A 19,988-nucleotide genomic window follows, 5' to 3' on the forward strand; every position below is an offset into this window, starting at 1 on the left:
GGCAGAGAGAAATGAGTTTCATTTTGGACCACTATTTCTTTTCATATTTTTTTAAACCCTGTTATTAAAACTAACATTTGATGTTAATTCAATGAGTGTTTTTAAAATGAAGAGTTAACTCAATTTACATGTATTTGCAATTTATTTAAAAATAATGGTCACTTAAATATTAGTTGCTCATCGTTAAATATTTTCTAAAATTACATGTGCTCGAGATGATTAGACATAGAATTCAAAATTAAAAACATTCAAGTTTTTGTTGCTAAACGTCGCCATTTGTACTTTGATATTAGGGAAGAATTCAGTGAGCTTGTTCAAAACAAAATTTGGTTTCTGGATACTCTCTAATGGCCTTTGTTATTCGTTAATCAATAATGTTCTCGTGTACTCAATTTTTCACCATTCTGTTAATTTGCTCAGTTAATAAGAATTTAGATTTGTTTAAAATATAATTCAATATTTACAAATCATTAGCATTCAGTACATCTTGGTAATATTTGTCATAAGAGCTTAGCAGCGATTGGTCATTTATCTCTTACTTTGCATTGTTTGATTTCCAATAAATTGAGAATTCAAATTACAATAAATTGAGAACTCAAAATACAAATTAAATTTAATTAAGACACAGAGAGCGGTTGTTTAAAACAAACTGCACCAAGGACTCTCGTTAGCTATTACTTTAATTGCGCAATTTTATTTTAGTTTGTTTTCAGTTTTCAACATTTTCGTCCTTTGCCGGTTTTCTAAATAATTATCAAGCAATATTGATTGAACATAACCGTACAAACTTGATCAATTTGACTTTAGCAATTATTTAGTCTGAGATAATATAAATTCGACGGCAAATCCTTTATTCAATTCTTTTCTACTGGGGTTTCTCGGCATCTTCGTAAAATTTTAGACAACAGTATGGATCAATGCTCAATGGAACAGCTCTCAATTTCCGTCATGATGGTGAATGGTATCATAAATATTAGTTAACAGCACAGTTTAACAAGAACACTATACTAAACGATTAGTTGTTTTGTTAGTAATTTTTTAAGGTTTCTATAAATTTTCATTCACTCGTTCCTCACGCGACGTTCGGTTTTGGCAAATCCAATGATGGGAAGTGCAATTACAGTGTGTCCAATCTTGTAGTACTATAGCCAATCAAATCTACTATCGACTGGTGGTCAATAATAATGTTGGTGATGAGTTGAGATCACAACCAAGCTCTTCCTTGTCGGTAACCTAAGCTCTAATGGACTTGACGCCCTTGATAAAGACATGATCCCCCGGTGGAGGCATATATTCGTTAGTGTTGAGACTCATGTCTCCGGGCGAGTTAAGTAGTGAAATTCTGGATGGGTAGTAGGACACCACAGGACTCGAATACTGACCGACGGGTTGACTGTAGGCTAACGGGGATTGCAGATGATGACTAGCGGTGGTGGCGGCGGTTCCATATTGCGCCAGCGAAGATGGCTGGAAGGGAACGAAGCTGGACTGAGTGCTTGGCGGCGAATTGGGCGGAGATGTTGGTGAGGGAAGGGTGGAGTAGTGGGATAGGGTATGTGGGTGGTGCATTTGCTGGTGCTGGTTGATGGCGGATGGCTGCTGCTGTTGAACGTATGATGGTTGGGCGTATTGGGCGTTGTATGGGTAGAGAATGGGTCGTAGCAGTTGTATGTACTGAAGTCCTCCGGTTGGTTGTCCCTGTGGATTGATGTATTGCATAATCAATGGCGTAGTTGCTGTGGAAAGAAGGAGCATGAGGCTTGGATAAATAAATTCTTTTTATAAGCATACCTGGAGCCAACATCTGATTGCCAGCGCCGTGAGGGGTCACCGCCATATAGTATTGACCAGCAATATTTTGATTCCCAGTGTTGGATACATGGGCACTTAACGGTTGACTTGAAGTTCCAATATAGGACGGAGAAACATCAGACGTCTTGATTATCGGTTTCAACGAAATTTGTCCCGGTGGTGCCACTTGGTTCTGAAGTTTACTCAAGGTCTCACTATCAGGGGCCGATATTGAATTGTAACCGGTAGGTGCACTCGATGGTGACGGGTGACGAGTTTTCCGAACTTCCGCTGCTGCTGCTGGATCGGGTTCCGCGTACGTTAGCTCGAGAACTAACGCCACCAAACCAATTAACCACAATATAATTTTCATTTTCCGCGCCTAGTTGGCACCAAACTAACCACAACAAGTTCGTCGCCCGAGCAAGTAGGAAGTGAAAGAAAATCTGTGCCGCTTCACGATCTGCTAGCTACCACTAAGTGTTTCCTCTAACTTGTCTGCCACCTTACAACCATGCGTAATTTCACTGCACTTGCACTGCCGCCTTTTGATTGATAAATGAATGCAACGTTGATATGTGCCAGGTCTTTTATATTGCAAAGGGAACCCCAACCTGAAAGATATCTCGGTACACCCCAACAGGCCAAAAGAAGGGGCTCCGAATTACTCGGTGCCAACGGATCACAACGTAGGAAATGTTTAATGCCTAAAACCAACTACCTGACAAACCTTAAGAAGAACCCGGTGATACGATAAGCAGCGCACGTGTTTGTGTTAGATACATCAATAAACCTGATCAGATCTGTGGCAGCATCCCTACCCACAGTGCAGTGCACATTTCGCTGCATCAATAACAGGCATAGGAAGTCCACTTCCTCGTCGCTTCAAGCTCCATAATTTCCACAAGTTAGCGTCAACAAATCGAACCGAGTGGGCAATTTGATAGTGCATGCCGTATCAATTATCTGGGGCCGGACTGGATGCAACCTGAATCGAAAAAAAAACTCCGGTTCATGAATGGAACGGGGTGTGAGTACCGCATACCGAAATGCAAATTCCTTCGGGTGAGTTGTGAATTGAAAATAATTATCACTGATTCAACTGGACGGGCAGTGAGCAACACTGATGTCACTGATGGTTGACAGTGGTCTGCAAGCGCGTGTCAGCCAGCGATCATTGCTCAAGAGCAATATTATGTTGACATGGTTTGAGACCGATGGTGACTGTTATCGAGAAAGCCTTCGGGTTAAGTTCATTTAGCACATGGTGCGATGCATTGTTTGGAAAATGTTGCTATATCTATTGCACGGAGACAGCAGTTTAATTATATTCTGAATTCAGTACAAATCTCGAGTAGAGTGTGATATCAAATATTATGTCCAATGAGGAACTCCATATGAAACCGAAGGTCGATTTAGGTATGTATTTTTTTCATTTCGCTCAAATTGTGCATATGTATCCTTCATGGCCAAAAATCTTTGAATTAAATTTTAAACTGCGTGAACTGCGACGCTCCATTTACGTGTATCTAATGAACTGTAAAATTTCAGGATTTTTTCGAACTGTGATGTTAACTTAAACACTTTAAAAAATTTACATCTTTATAGATGCATACAAATAAAAGGAGCGTCGCGATTCACTTACATTCACAATTCGAAGCATAGAAAGGCAAGTCATATCATTACCTTCACAGTTAATTTAGCTGAAGCTTACATCGTTAGCGTAAACAAGCGTAAATTTTAGTTTTTGCTAAGAGTGTAAAAGCAACTTTTTTCGTAAAGAGCAGACGATTTTTCAATTCTATGCTTGTAGCAATTCTGTAATATAGTAATTTTATATGCTATTAGGTTGTGTAAAATAAAAATGCATTGTAGGAAATTTCATCAGTTTTTCAATTTTACAGTGAATATGACATACTTTGCTAAGGGGTGCCTTTTAAAAATTTACCATGTACAAGAATTGGTAAAACTTTATCACGAATATCTTTTGTTGTACTTAACCCAACAACATATTTTATGCCATGCTATCGGGAATATGATCAGTAATTTATAATAAAATTTCCGGTAGTTTGAAATAACCATAGAGTACCCCCTTCGAAAAAATCCTGTAATTTAATGTCTTATTAGATGCACGAAAAATGGAGCGTCGCAGTTCACGCTAATTTGAGTGGAAGAACATTTAATATCGTATCTAAAACTCCATGATACGAAATTCGTTGAAATAAAACGTTATTAATCCACCTAGCAGTGAGATGATACCTTTTTTTATCAATCCGCATGTGTTTTTTGCATGGATATTCTTGGGTGTTTTAGTTCTCATGCAAAGCAAAGCAAAGTCTTGGCATTGAATTCCTTTTGTGGAATTTGGCCTTTCTGTTTCAACAGACTTCGCAGCCGATTCTTAGTGTACAGAATTATTGCATGGATAGTACTATGGATCCTACTGACACTAAGAATCCTTCCAGGTCGGGGCTTGAACATACGACAACTGGCTTGTAAGGCCAGCATTGAACCGCCAACCCGGGACGAGTTAGTTCTCATGACATTATTTTAATTATCGTCGTTTTAAACGGCAAATTGAGATTTTAATCACTAATTTTCCTTTAATGTCGAAACTGCAAATCGTATCGAATATCAATCTTAACGTGTGAAAATCGATTGAACATTCCATGAGATGTCGAAGTAAGTTCCACTTTAGAGTTTTTCGTCATTATTTATGGTATTTCCAGAGCCGGTATTCAGGAACTAGCATAACCCAAAATGATTCGAATAGCCATAAATTAATACGCCAAACAATTTACATTTTCTATAACGGTATGAATTTTAAAAACTCATCATCTGTAATTCCAGAATCGGATAAAATTCACCAATTTTGTATGGGACCTTAAGTCCTTTAATTTGAATTTTTGTTTTTGAAGTTCGATTTGGCCTTTTTGAGAAAATGATTGAGCTTTGAGAAACGATTCGATACTGCAACCGAAATTCTAAAATCGGTGTAGTCGAAATCAGTTAAATTCTTTGAGAAATTGTAGTGCGAATTAAAATTGGGGGGTATATTCCAAATCCAAAAACGAATACCGCTTAAACTAAAATAAATTTATTTGGTAATCGACTATCCAAATCTGCAAACCCGATAAACCTGATAAATTTATGTGAAATGGACATTTTTATACTAATCACCCTGTATCTCCTAAACCAGAAGTCTGACTAAAAAGTAAGATGTTTTATAGGATTTTAAGACCTCTCATTTGAATCATGATTCTTAGATTTCATTTGAATCTAAATCGGTTCAGCCATCTACGAGAAAAAGGAATTGCACTATTTTAATTTCGTTTCACATATCATCCTGTGGTTCCGTAATCAGAAGTCGGATCCACATGTAATTCAGGAATCTTATTTGGGAGTATACTACTTTTTCATATGAATCTGAGTTTGTAGAAAACGGTTTAGCCATCTCCGAGAAAATTGAGTGGAATTATTTGTCACACACGCATTTGCTGATCTCGACGAACTGAGTCGTATGGTATATGGAAATTATGTTCTTCCAGCATTTATTGCTGTAAAAAGTTTAAATCAATATAATTATGGAATTACTTTCAACTCGAAAATGCTGATATCATCTGGTTTACATATGTCATATTCGAACGATTATGTTGCCATAAACGAACCGTGCTAAAATCAGTCCGAGGCAAAATATCATGCTGTACACAGTCTTTTGGGTACTTAGAAACAAATGTATGTAACAGTATAAAAAATCGTGTTTTATGTTGCTCCCAAGCATTTCTTTGCCAGACAGCGCTCAAAACTTCTACTGCTGGAATAGAGGAAAAAGTCGCTTACACAAAATTTTTGATATCTTCGTTAAAAATGGACGGATTTCAACAATCGATGGCTTGTTGGATAGGTATTACCGTGCGGAATCTAAGCATGAAAATAAATTCTATTTTCAAGGTCAATTGTGACAGATACTGTCAAAAAATTGAAAATTTTGACATAAAACTTCGTATAACTCAAAAAGTAAACATCCGACCATAAAACCATTCAATAGCGTTCAGGGTGACGGAGAGACCTTTCATTTGCAACTAGTTTGATCAAAATCGGTCCAGCCATCTCTGAGATCTCGACCTCCTAGTTGACAACACACATACAGACACACATACATACACACACGGACATTTGCTCAGTTCGTCGAGCTGAATCGATTGGTCTATGACATTCGGTCCTCCGGGCCTCGGAAAATTTTTCTAAAATTTGAGCGAATTCTATGCCTATTTTTTATATTCATAAAAAAAGGTAAAAAATATGAATACTGATGGCGATCGCCGCGACTTGAACTAAGAATCATTTAATCGCAAGGACGTCTGTTAATCGACTGAGCCACAGTAGCACACATCTGTTTGGCTGGTGAAAAGTGCATATTAATTTATAAAGTCGTACCTGCAGGCAGAATGCAAGTTACAGTAGAAACCAGTAAAATTCAAGCTAATTAGTCATTACAAATGAAATTTTCCTTTATTTGACAAATCAAGTTTTTATGAATTACATCGCATGAGAAATTAAGTCACCTGTCAAATTCAAACTTGTAAAAACTAGAAAAATTTACATCTTAATAGATGCACATAAAGGGAGCGTTGCGATTTACTTGAATTCATAATTCAAAGCATGTAAAGATAAGCCATACCATTAACTTTACAGTTGATTTAGGTGAAACTTACATCGATACAGACGCAAAATTTATTTTTACATGTTAGTAGATGTAATATCGTGTCATCACCGGAGAAATTACGGCATGCTTGAATTTACGTCAATCGTAGATTTAGTTTTTTTTCTAACTGTGTAGAAAATGTTTAAAAGGGGGTAATATTGTGAATTGATTGTAGCCACTGAATTAAGGATCAAGAGTAAACCAAGTTACCATGTATTGGTAATTTGTGTATTACGTACATATTATTTGGTACGTATGTCGTGGATCTACGACAACATTCCATATCCATTGCTTTCAGGTTTTAATTAAAGGTTTCTATTTTGCGGGTTTATTTAAAGAGGGTACGTAAATCTTTATATCTCAATAATTTCGGCAACCTACCGTTCCTATTACTTAAAAACTATCAAGCACATCAAATCGTAGCTGAAGTATTTCCCTATTCAACGTATCTGTTGAGAAACATTGGCACACGAACTCTTCCAGAACACGTTCACAACATTACCCCCTTCTACTCTTAATAACGCAAAATTATAGACTGCTCGTTTGAATCTCTTGAAACTTATCCAAACTCCAAGATCTCCAAGGCAGCAATCAGACAGTCAAGCAAAATGTCTGAATATTTGCAATCGTTATCTCTAATGATGTAATAATAAAAAACGTACTTAATTCACCTAGCAGTGAGATGATACCTTTTTCATCAATCAGCACGTGTTTTTCGCGTGAATATTCTTCGTTGTGTTTAATTTTCATGAAATTATTTTAATGATTTAGTTATTGAAAGTTTGGAGCTGCAGGACGAATAGAAGATAAACATTGAATGAAATTTTAAAATTATTCCTTTCAATCTAAACGTGTGACAATCGATTAAGCATTCCATGAGATGTAGAAGTGAGCTCATCTTTAAAGTTTTTGTCGTGATTTAGGGTACTTCCAAAAACGATATTCAGAGACCAGCGTAGCAAAAATAGTTCGTATGTCCACGCCTTTGTCTTCCCCTGAACCACGCCTTTGTCTATATTTTAGGAATGATTGAGTGCATCCACCGTAGGACCATAAGTTTATTTGATTTTGATTTTTTGTTTATTAAATTCGTTTTGGCCTTCTTTTAGCTTCTCTGTTCCCCATATTTTCAGAAACGGAATTCGGAAATCGGTGTAGCCGAAGTCAGTTAAATTCGTGTAATGGATTGTTAGCCAATAATAATAGGTTCGAAATTTTTGGAAACCAGTGTATAGAAATAATCTTATCGAAATCGTAGTGCTTTTCACATAAAATTTTTGGGTACCTTTCGGGATCGAATACCGAATACCGATAAAACTAACATAAGTTTATTTGGTCGTCTAATCTCAAAATCTGATAAATTTAGGTGAAACTTTTACACTAATCACCCTGTGTCTCCTCAACCGGAAGTCGGATGTGAATAAAAAACAAGCTGTTTTATGGGAATTTAAAACCTTTCATTTGAATATTAGATGCACGAAGTCAGTTCAGTCATTTACTTGTAAAATGAGTGACATTATTTTAATTTCATTACATATATTATTATGTAGCTCCGGAACCAGAAGTTGGATCCAAATGAAATTCAGAAACCTTTTATGGACTATACAAATAAGTATAGGGTGATTTTTTAAGAGCTTGAGAACTTTTTTAAACAATAAAACGCATAAAATTTGCAAAATCTCATCGGTTCTTTATTTTAAACGTTAGATTGGTACATGACATTTACTTTTTGAAGATAATTTCATTTAAATGTTGACCGCGGCTGCGTCTTAGGTGGTCCATTCGGAAAGTCCAATTTTGGGCAACTTTTTCGAGCATTTCGGCCGGAATAGCCTGAATTTCTTCGGAAATGTTGTCTTCCAAAGCTGGAATGGTTACTGGCTTATTTCTGTAGACTTTAGACTTGACGTAGCCCCACAAAAAATAGTCTAAAGGCGTCAAATCGCATGATCTTGGTGGCCAACTTACCGGTCCATTTCTTGAGATGAATTGTTCTCCGAAGTTTTCCCTCAAAATGGCCATAGAATCGCGAGCTGTGTGGCATGTAGCGCCATCTTGTTGAAACCACATGTCAACCAAGTTCAGTTCTTCCATTTTTGGCAACAAAAAGTTTGTTAGCATCGAACGATAGCGATCGCCATTCACTGTAACGTTGCGTCCAACAGCATCTTTGAAAAAATACGGTCCAATGATTCCACCAGCGTACAAACCACACCAAACAGTGCATGTTTCGGGATGCATGGGCAGTTCTTGAACGGCTTCTGGTTGCTCTTCACTCCAAATGCGGCAATTTTGCTTATTTACGTAGCCATTCAACCAGAAATGAGCCTCATCGCTGAACAAAATTTGTCGATAAAAAAGCGGATTTTCCGAATGGACCACCTAAGACGCAGCCGCGGTCAACATTTAAATGAAATTATCTTCAAAAAGTAAATGTCATGTACCAATCTAACGTTTAAAATAAAGAACCGATGAGATTTTGCAAATTTTATGCGTTTTATTGTTTAAAAAAGTTCTCAAGCTCTTAAAAAATCACCCTGTATAAGTGTGTAGAAATCAGTTAAGCCATCTCCCAGAAAAATTATTGAAATTATTTTTCACACACAAATTTACGTATCTCCACGAACTTCTTCGAATGGTATGAGGGTGTAAGTAGTTGTGTTCCTCCAGCAATTATTGTTGCAAGCAGTATAAATCAATATAAATATGAAATTATTTTGAATTTGAAAATACTGCCATCTTTCAAATATCATGTTCGAACGATTATGTTGCCGAAAACGAACCGTGCTAAAATAGAACCGTCTAGAAAAAAAGGGTGCTGTTTTTAGTCTTTTAAGTGCTAAGAAACAATTGCATAAATCAGTATTGAAAATCGTGTTTCACTTTGCTTCGAAACATCGCTTTATCACCAAGCTCGTAAAACTTTTACTACTGGAATAAAGTGAAAAGCCGCTTATACAAAAATATCGGTATCTCCGTTAAAAATGGACGGTTTTCAACAATCTATGGCTTGTTGGATAGCTATTATCGTGTGGAATCTAAGCCTAAAAACGTGTTCTGTTTCAAGGTCAATTGTGACAGATATTGTCAAAAAACAAAAAAAAAACAACAAACTTTGGAGGGCCGAATGTCATATACCACGATGAACTGAGCAAATGTCTGTGTGTATGTATGTAAGTATGTATGTATGTATGTATGTATGTGTGTATGTGACAAATAATGTCACTCGATTTTATCAGAGATGGCTGAATCGATTTTCACAAATTTAGATTCAAATGAAAGGTCTTACGGTTCCATAGATTCGTTATTGAATTTTATCCCGATTCGACTTCTGGTTCCAGAATTACAGGGTGATATGTACCAATAATTGTCACTCACTTTTCTCAGAGATGGCGGAACCGATTTTCACAAATTTAGATTTAAACGAAAGGTTCTATGGTTCCATAGATCGCTGAATTTTATTCCGATCCGACTTCCGGTTCCGGAATTACAAGGTAATATGCGCAAATCTATGAAAAAATGCGCATTCAATTTTCTCGGAAATTTTTTAACCGATTTTTACAAACTAAGATGCAAATGAAAGGTCTTGAAATTCTTTCAAAAGTCCTCGAGATGATGATCCAATAAGTAAAATAAGAACATGTAACAATTTGCTTGTCTAGCACACTCACGACATTTACTACAGATTGCGAAACTTATTCTAAAAGTTTCGAAATTATTCCCATGATTCAATTCAAAAGTTGTTCCAACTCGCCCCGTTTTCCCTTATTCTGAAAGTTTCGAAATTATTCAAAGGATTCAGTTCAAAAGCGTTATTCCAACTCCCCCCGGTCTCCCCTAATTTTCCAACTTTGGAACTGGTCTGGAACTTCGATTTCGTCAGTCAGGATGTGGAACACATTTTTGTTTTTTTATAGGGGGAAATAATACGATTATTTTTCTAAAATTATTTAAATTTCGAAAATATCTGGAAGTAAAGGTTTAATGAACTAATAATGCAACATCCAGTTACATAACAAAAGCTCAACATTTCAAATGCCTCTCAATTTCAATTATTTGTGTGACGGTTGGTCGTTAGGTGAATAAATCCTTTCCGTCAAGCCAATTTATTGTGAATATGGTGATAGTGAGCGATGGTGACGAGCAACCACGGATGAAGCAACATAAATGAGCATAACATGTCGGTTAACCGGTTCTGGTGCGATTACTGCAAATCGCAAGGAAGTAGGGAAGTATGGTCAATTTTGATTGCTGCATTTCTCCGGGTCGGCTCATAAATGATGCCGGTAACTTCATCGGTCGGACATTTCACCTCATTTGCCGTGTGGTGATCGAGATTTACAACATTACTGTACGATTGACGCGGTAAATTATGGCATTCGGTTAGACGACTGCTGCTTTGAGGCGATATCGTGTATGGCGTATTTTCTTGTCAAAAAGAGTTGTAGTAGCCCATGCAGGTTATGCGGAGAGTGGAGGTTAGAGGGGAGGTTTGTCCAATGTATGCCGAACTGGGCTTCACCTAGTTTTGGACAGTTCCGGAAGTGTTCAGCACTGTGTCAGTCGTAGTTGTTTCTCTGTTGTTGTTGTAGATGGCCATTTAAAAACATAATGAGGAAATTGAGTTATGAAAAGCATTATAAACCTCGAATCGTGGGAACTGGGGAAAAAAACAAAACCGCCGGGAATATGTTCATAAAACTGAACATATTTTCAGTCGAAGCTTCTAAATCCAACTCTTCGAGCTCGCATTCGAGTGATGTTTCACAAATATTTTCGCGGATGGACGTCGATGAAGCAAAATAAAATCAATTTGTTGAGAGAAAATGTCAGCTGAAACTTTTGAAACACACTCGATTAATCACTCAAACAGTAAGTAAGACGGTTATACAGAACTGAATAACCATCTCGTTAGTTGCTGTTTTTACAATTCCTCAGCCTTGATTTTGCACATTTACCAGTTTTAATACATTCAACTATTTCAAAGATTTCAATTTTCAGTTTTTATCAAGCGTCAAAGATCTCGGCGTTCGATTCAAATTTTGAAAATATGTGCCATGTATTGATTTTTATAATGAATCAACAAAAAATACGTAGTGTAACGATGCCCTTGTTATATCACTAATATTCTCATATATAACACTGTGGTATTCATCAAAATAATTTCCTTATTTCTGTAGGAAAACAAAACCATTCCATTGGGCTATAGTATAACATACAAAATAAAACAGTTCTCAGATTTCAGATCTCTGAGGAAAAAAATTAAATCAACTATTTGAAGAACTTCTGGAACAGGAATCCGGGAACTGGTATAGTCGAAGCGTGTCCGTATGATCATTAACCAACGCGACTTCAAATATTGAATTAGTTTTTTAGATCAAATTTGGAATTTTTTTTCTATATTTTTTAAATTCTGACAAAATTCATGAGTTTTGTATGGGTCCATAAGATCTGAAAATTTGTTAAGCCGTATCCAATATGTCGCAGTGAGTTGCATATTAGTGATTTTGACCACTATTTCCGGTACGCCATCTTTGAGAAAAGTTAGTGAGTTCCATTTTGGATTATATGACTACTATTTTCGGCGCCAAAATCCGGTGACCGGTATAACCGAAGTCAATTATAATGGACAGCAACTGTCATGGTTCATAAAATCAATTATTTTGGAGCTCAGTTCTGAAGATTTTTCGTGCGTTTCTGCATCGTTGCTTCCAGCAACGGCTTGAAAGTTGTAGCACTCGGCAACCTATGATTCCGGAACCGGAAGTAGGATCCGAATAAAATTATGGAGTTTCGTATGGGACTATAACTAACGGCAAGACCTGCGAATCTGAAAAGTTTTCAGTTCGATTTTGACATTTTTACGTTATTTGCATAGTTACTTTGAATGACGGCTTGGAATTTTTAATATTCATTACCCTGAAACATGTTTAAAATACTGTAAGATTTTTTATTGTAAATATAAGTTTATGGAAATCGGCTTAGCTGTCTCTAAGAAATCAAAGTGATTTCGAGTGATAAGTTTTTGTCTAACTGTAGTTTTTGTCGATACTGCTGGAAGCGAGAACTGAGAACAGGTATACTGAAGTGAGATTATTTGGTTATATACTAACAACATATACAAATCAGAGAGATTTTTAGAACAATTTTAAGAAAATTGGTGCACTTATTTCTGCACTCAGGCAAAATTAGTAGTCAAAATCATAAGGCAAATCTTATGCTGCATCCTAATCACCAAAATTACCATTTCAAAAGATTAATATGAAAAATATACCTGTATTATAATGTTTATGACTCTGCAATATAAATCTCATCTATCACTATTATAGTTTTTATACGAACAATTTATGAACTCTACAGTATATGAGAGAAACTATTGTTGAACATGCTTGTTATAGAAATTTCGCACAATGTTCCTAAAAATTTCGTTTCAATTTCATAAGGCTTTTTATAGGGATTCCAATTTTCGTGACATTATAAGGCGGCCTTATGATTTACATCATTATGAAATTCCTCATATTTTTTGCCTGAGTGTGTAATTCTGGAAGGGAAAATTGGAACAAAATAAAATACAGGAATTCACATTCAAATCTAAGTTTGTAAAAATCGATTCAGTCACACTGCAAGAAATATGAAATTTATAGGTTACACAAATCTGGAGTGTTTTAGCACTTAAGCATACGTCAAAATGTATTAAGTATGTGTTGGATAAACCGTAGTCCCGGGTTGACGGTTTAATGTATAGGGCACTGGTCTTACAAACCAGTTGTCGTATGTCAGTCATGCAATGGTTCTGTACACACTGAATCGGCTGCGAAGTCTGTTGAAACAGAAGGTCAAATTCCACTACAGGAATGTAATACCAAGGCTTTGCTTTGCTAGATAAACCGTAAAAATTAATCATCAATTTACACGATTTTTTCTAGGTGTGCATCCCCGAGAAAAGTAAGTGCAAAAAATGTTACATTCACACATACAGACACAGACACATTTTACGTATTCGACGAACTGATTCGAATGGCATATGAAACACGGCGTTCCAAGCCTCGGTTTAAAAATCGTTTTTCACAGTGATTGTATAAACTTTCTATTTGGCGAAAAGCGTTCGTGCGCTTGTGAAACTTTATTGCAATCGTTCTCTAATACTTTGAGCGTGTCAAATGCGGCTTCGAAAATTCAAAGAATTAGATTTCAACCTTATGGAGAAAGACACCTTCAAAGCGTATAGGTAATGTCAATAATGTGTGCGTAAAAACAAGTTCTATCAACTTTTTTCCGAATTTGGTCAGATAAAACTATCATAAAGTTTAAAATGAAACAAATTAGTCGTTTCTATGTATAATGCCAATTCAAGAATAGTAGATACTTTGAACGAAACATTTTCCGTTGTTTCTTGAAAGCTGCTAGTGGAAAATAATTTGGTTTCAGTTTCCTAGCACTACTACACACTCCATCAGCAACTAACACATATCTATATGGATTTTCTCTGGAAGATTTTGTTACAAGATAAAGATTCAGATATCTTTTATTAAAATTCCACCGAAATAGGAGCCTTTGCTCGAAGAAGCCAATGACAATAAATACGGTTTGTTGTTGAAAAACTCTTTATTCTTTCGGAAAACTGCTTTTCACAGAAAATGTTCATTTTTCTTTATTTTGTATAGCGCAATCCAATACAGATTCACTGAAGCAGTGTAGCTAAACATTCTAATATGTAACAACAAAACAAAAACTAAGAATATATGCAATTTTCCATCAAACATCGACGAAATATTGATCAAAATAATGTATCAATATGAAACAATGCTTTACATTTGTTTTAGCATATATTATAGAAAATAGGGAATGTTTAAAACTAAATTGTAAACTCGTCTTTGATAAACTGGTTGCACTGAACATATAAATTCGGTGGAATTAGTAGAAGTTGTTAGCTGCACCTTTCTTGTCAAATTATTCTGAACGCCTTTCTTCAGGTGTAAGATTTTAGCGATGATAATACTGACTGCGCTGGTGATAGAGTAAAATGAATAGTGTAGAACGAGAATGATTTGGAATGGTATTTCGTGTATCATATATCAGAATGCTAGAAACTGCAATTTTCAATATTTTTCCAAAAAATAATTTACAATAACCTACACTGAAAAACGAAATCATATAAAATTCATTAACAAGATCATATGAGCACGTTTTGATCTTAAACCTATTCAACTTATGTGTATTCGTTGAAAGTTATGTGCAAAACACTAGCTGGCGCACCTTCTTGCGAACGTTCCTCATTAATTTCCGTACAGACTTCTTGGCGACAAGTTTTGACACTTTTTTCCAATCCTTTTCGAACTGTTGAATGATTTCGGCTGCCGAGACATGTTTCCTGAGATGTGCCTTCATTAATGCCCAAAATTATTCAATTGGTCGAAGTTGTGGGCAATTTGGTGGATTCATGATTTTGGGACGAAAGTGACATTTTTGGTAGTATACCATTCTACCGTTGATTTCGAGTAGTGACAAGAAGCAAGATCTGGCCAGAAGACAACAGGATCCTTGTGGCTTCGAATCGTTGATAGAAGTCGTTTTTGTAAATATTCCTTGATGTATATTTCGCTGTTCATTGAAGCAGTGGTGATGAAGGGTTTCGAAATCTTACCGCAGCTACAAATTGCTTGCCAAACCATAGCTTTCTTAACAAATTTTTCGACTTCAATCGATGTCTCGGACTAGTTCAACAATTGCCCTTCTCGCACCGTATAATATTGTGGTCCCGGCGAGGATTTGAAACCGAGTTTCACGTAGGTTTCGTCGTCCATGATTATGCAGTTCAAATTTCCAGCAAGAATCGTATTGTACAGCTTTCGAACTCTCGGCCTGATCGATGCTTCTTGTTTCGGACTACGTTTCGGTTGTTTCTGCATCTTATAGGTTCGAAGATTCAAACGTTCTTTAGCACGAATAACATTTGACTTCGAAGTGCCCACTTTTTTGGCCACATCCCGAACTGAAACCTCCTTCTTTTGCTCGAACGCCTTCAGTATACGTTTATCCAACTGAGGGTTAGCAGGACCGTTTTCGGTTTATCCTCAAAGGTGTTATCCTCTTCGAACTTCCTGATTGTATTTCTCAAGGCTTTTTCACTTACTTCTTCCATTTTTGCTATCTTTCTCAGTGACATTCCGCGTTCTGTGCACCGTTTGTACACAATTTTTCGACGTTGTTCTGCTGAAAGTCCACGCATTTCGAATCAAACTAATGAAAACGAAAAAACAACTGCTAGAGTGGTGGCTGGAGAAGAGTGTAAACAACAGGACGCAGCCATAAAAATTGACAGATTCTGAACGATTGCGAAATGGCAACGGTTTTTAGTTGCGTCCATACTTTCTGGGAAAGTCTTTATTCAGATAATTTCTACGTGATTTATAGTTTCGGTGTATAACCTTCACCTCCATCACAAGGTGAAATGTAGCGTCAGAAAATGCGCGCAAAATTTTATCCGCTTCAGTTGAACGAACCGTCGCACAAAGCATAACGAGAAAAACCGACACACAAAAACCAGACCTTTGTTCAGTGATTGAGCGCAGGGGCTTATCTCTCGTTATGTTGGCTTGTAAACAAGACTGGACGTAATGGATTTTTGAATCCTTCATACTTTGAATATATGCTAATTCAATCGTTATTGTTAGTGATTACTCTTTCACTAGAGCTATGAATCATGAGGTTATATTTAAATGTATTGACTAACTTGATAACCATGTATATGCCTGAGTTTAGTAGCAAGTATGGATTCTTTTTCAAAAGAACGATTGAAGACAAGAGGAGATTCAAGTATTTTCGATATATTTGCCAGTAGTTCACCATGCCAGTAGGTGTTTGTATCACAGGTTGTATAAAAATTATATTTTTAAATATTCTACATGAACGATAATACTTGGCCTGTATCCATTTCATTCAGTAGTCTGTCAAGGTTGAAGTTTTAGTTTTGCTATAAAAATTTCTGCAATCTAAAATAATATCTATTAGATAATATTACACAGTCAAGCATTATTGCTTCAGCAACATCAATACATTGAGCTCAACAGAGTTGAACGATTTCTTACAATATCCATTTTATTGCATTCAGCTCGTTTTCGTTTCAACACAAAACCAAATGCTGCATAAATTCGCGCCATTATTTGACATGTAATTTTTGCTTACGATATGATGCCACCGAGTCCGCCGTGCATTTCTCACACCACCTCAATACGAAACAGCAGCGGGCAAGCAATAAAATAATGCGTAAAAGTTTATGCAAACTTTTACAAAATTCGGTTGTTTTGACTAAAATTTTATAATTTTGAGTTGCATTTTCAGATTCTTTGTGAAATTCTGCTACAAACACTACTTTTCAGTTCTAAAACCATCCCCGTGGAACGGAACAGTAACCGTTTATACATTTCAAAAACCAATTACGGCTCGGCGAAGCAAAATTTCAAAATGCTAAGAATACTTAGTTGTGTTAAATTTGATTTCGAAAACATAAGTGTTTTTGGTTTTTCAGAAATCGGTCTAGTTTTTGAATAATTGATCAAAAACGCAATTCGCGCATTCCGCTACATTTCACCTTAAAAATTAACTTTGATTGTACTCATTGTAAGTGCATGAAATTGTACCATCTTCATTTTTGTGGTGTGGGGTGATATACGTATCAAATATGAAGTACGTAATACACTAATTTCTAACACCAGGAAATTTGATTTACACTTGATCCTTAACGAAGTCGCGTGAATTGCAGCATTTTAGTAAGAAGACGACATTTGGGGGTTCGACTGTAAGCAATTTCCATATGTTCTCAAGTCATGGGAAGAAGTATGAAAAGTGGGATTCGTACAAACTGACCTAGAGACAAGTAGAGAACCAAAAACTAACGTGTGAAATGTTGCTTCAACGGTAGTTTTGAACGTTTTCCTTTCATCGCTTTAGCACTAAAAACGAAAAATGTATTTTTTGAGAATCCTAAACGCAAGAAATCTTGGATAAATTCAGGTGAATAATCGGCTCTACCAAATCGACTGACTGAATAGGTAATTTTTCTCCACGACAATAACTATAACGGAACTCTTGCAATTGATGTGTTTTATTTAATAAAAACGGAAATTAATTAGGACTACACCAGAGAATGTCTCAACAGTTTTTTAAATCATTTTTCAATCAAAAAGACAATTCTTTTGCGAATTATTTCCTCTAAAGAATAAAATAAATAACTGATTTGTCTATAACATTCATTTGGCAATATCTTTTGTTAACTCATTTCTCATCCCAAGCACACATAATACTGCTTAGAAATATGCTTTATCAACATAGCCTTTTGCTTCAAAACTACCCTTCACATAAAGGCCAATTGGCACGTACAGGTTTTCGAATAATGAGTGGTTTAGTTTTCCGTATTGCAGTTTGACTTTCAATATCGATAATAATTCGAAAAAATTATAACTTTTTACCTTTCGATTCATTCGGTTTTGAGCGTAGATCGACTTTTCGTCAGTAGACGGAAGAAATAATCTTGAACATGTTTCTTTGGGCTCGAGGTTTACGCGAGCTCAAATCGCTGACCTATACTCTCGTGACAAATAACGGCCCGGTTAATTCAATCGTTATCATTATGTTTACTATTGGTAAAACCAGCTGCCGAAAAACCAATCATGGTTTCGTTATGTCGATAGAGCGAGAAAGATTTCGACTGTGAAAATCGACAACATAAACAATGAGTGATCCGCTTAGTGGCACTTTGGATAGCATAGACTTGACGCCCGCACACTCGCTACATAAACAAGGCGGGAGCAATGGAATCTCTATTGCTGCTGTGCATTTTCCACTCTAGTCTTGCTAGCCGTTGCCGTGAACCTGATCTTGCCTTTGAGTGGTAGCGGTGGCGAACGGTGCAAACGAAAGAGTGGTTATCACTCACTTCAAGTGCTGCGGTCGATTTCTCACGGAATGCTGCACTCAAATGACTGTGGCGATGGACGGGTAGGTGGAGCAGATAATTGAAATTCCGGAAGTTTTGCTGTAGAAAATGAAACTGTTTAGATACGTATCGTAAGTAAGGTAATTTTCTTTAGTGACAAATCGATAGTCGCACGACAAAAGGGCCTAACTGCAAATGACAGTTTCTCTTTGTTTACTTTTTCTTCTACGATTTACCGAACAGATTTTATATTTGACGCTTTATAGCCTGTTCGCACTATACCGGGACGGGACCGTCCGGGACTATCCGGGACGTTTTTTTCCCTCATCGGCGATGACTGAGCTGCCGGCGTGTGTATCCCGGATCCGGGATAAAATCCATTTGGTTGCCGTCGATATTTCTCGCCGAGTTTTTCGCACCGTCGGCGCTGGAGAAAACTGATGCCTCGTTCTTAAAATCAAATCAAGCATAAACAAGAATCTTTGGTATTGGCAAGGTAATTCGGTATTTTATTTCGTTGATGAATATTGATGAAAATAATTGCCACTTGTTCATAACGAGCGACACAGATAAACATATCTTCCAATATATCCTCCTAGAAAATAAAATTACCCTATCAAAGAACGAAACAAGGAGCGTATTTTATTAACATTAACGCTAGCTGTTATCAATGGCTCTTTAATCCAGCGGAAACTAAAATAGGTGTTAATTAGAGTCAAATTAACTCAAAACGAATTAGTCTAGAATGGATCACTTTGACTATTTACGTCAGGGATAAATGGAGTGAAAGGTAGGGATAAATGGAGTGAAAGGAACTCCTCGCTTTTCTCAAAAGTTACCAATTTTTTCACAAAAATTCTAATGAAACTGAAAGGCCATCATGACCAGAGCTTAAAATTGTCACGCATTCTCAATAAAAGAATCCAATCCAACAGCCGCCTTATAGTTTTATTTTTTTATATATATAAAAATGTAAATATAATATATAGAAAATCGGCCCTGTATACAATATGTTTTTAAAGACTTGAATTCTGCACGGTAATAGCTATCTAACAAGCCATAGATTGTTAAAATCCATCCATTTGTAACGTAGATAAGATTATTTTTGTGTAAGCGATTTTTCTACTTATTCCAGTACACAGTGTTCCCAATTACATCAAAACGCGTTCCTCAGAGGTTGATTTTGGAGCCTAAATGCCTTCAGAAGTATTTTTGATTATTGGGGAGTTATCCCCTTTTCTTGATATAATTATAATTGTCTGTAATCCACCTAGAGGTGAGGTTAAAATTATAGTTAGCCTATATTGCGTGATAGAGAATAGATTTTTTCGGAGAAGTTGTAGACCATATTATTACAAGAAAACATGCCGGACACATAAAGTTTTTGAAATGGATTGGTGTCGAAATATGAAGCATTGTTTATCGGAGGCCCCAAAATTTTACTTTTTTTTTACCTTTTTTTTTGTAAATATAAAAATAGTTTTAGAGTTCGCTCAAACTTTGGAAAATGAACTGAACAATTGGATGAGTGTGCAAAATAAATAATTCCAATGAAAA

General features: G+C 36.3%; 1 protein-coding gene across 1 annotated transcript; it reads right to left on the reverse strand.

Annotated features, from left to right (window-relative positions):
* Positions 1 to 122: 122 nt before the first annotated feature.
* Positions 123 to 2,360, reverse strand: LOC131432314 (uncharacterized). Its single transcript, XM_058598520.1, has 2 exons — positions 1,792 to 2,360; positions 123 to 1,736 (listed from the first exon to the last, which is right to left on the reverse strand). Exons 1-2 carry the CDS (start codon positions 2,162 to 2,164, stop codon positions 1,234 to 1,236), a joined length of 876 nt encoding a protein of 291 aa, XP_058454503.1. The 5' UTR covers positions 2,165 to 2,360; the 3' UTR covers positions 123 to 1,233.
* Positions 2,361 to 19,988: the final 17,628 nt, after the last annotated feature.

This window comes from Malaya genurostris, chromosome 2 (assembly GCF_030247185.1).
Source record: "Malaya genurostris strain Urasoe2022 chromosome 2, Malgen_1.1, whole genome shotgun sequence".
NCBI lineage: Eukaryota > Metazoa > Arthropoda > Insecta > Diptera > Culicidae > Malaya > Malaya genurostris.

Excerpts from the sequence above, each read along its gene's own strand:
- LOC131432314 (XM_058598520.1), bottom strand. The coding sequence starts at position 2,164 with ATGAAAATTATATTGTGGTTAATTGGTTTGGTGGCGTTAGTTCTCGAG. Across the intron at positions 1,737-1,791 it reads CAATCAGATGTTGGCTCCAG|CAACTACGCCATTGATTATG; the intron begins GTATGCTTATAA and ends TTCTTTCCACAG.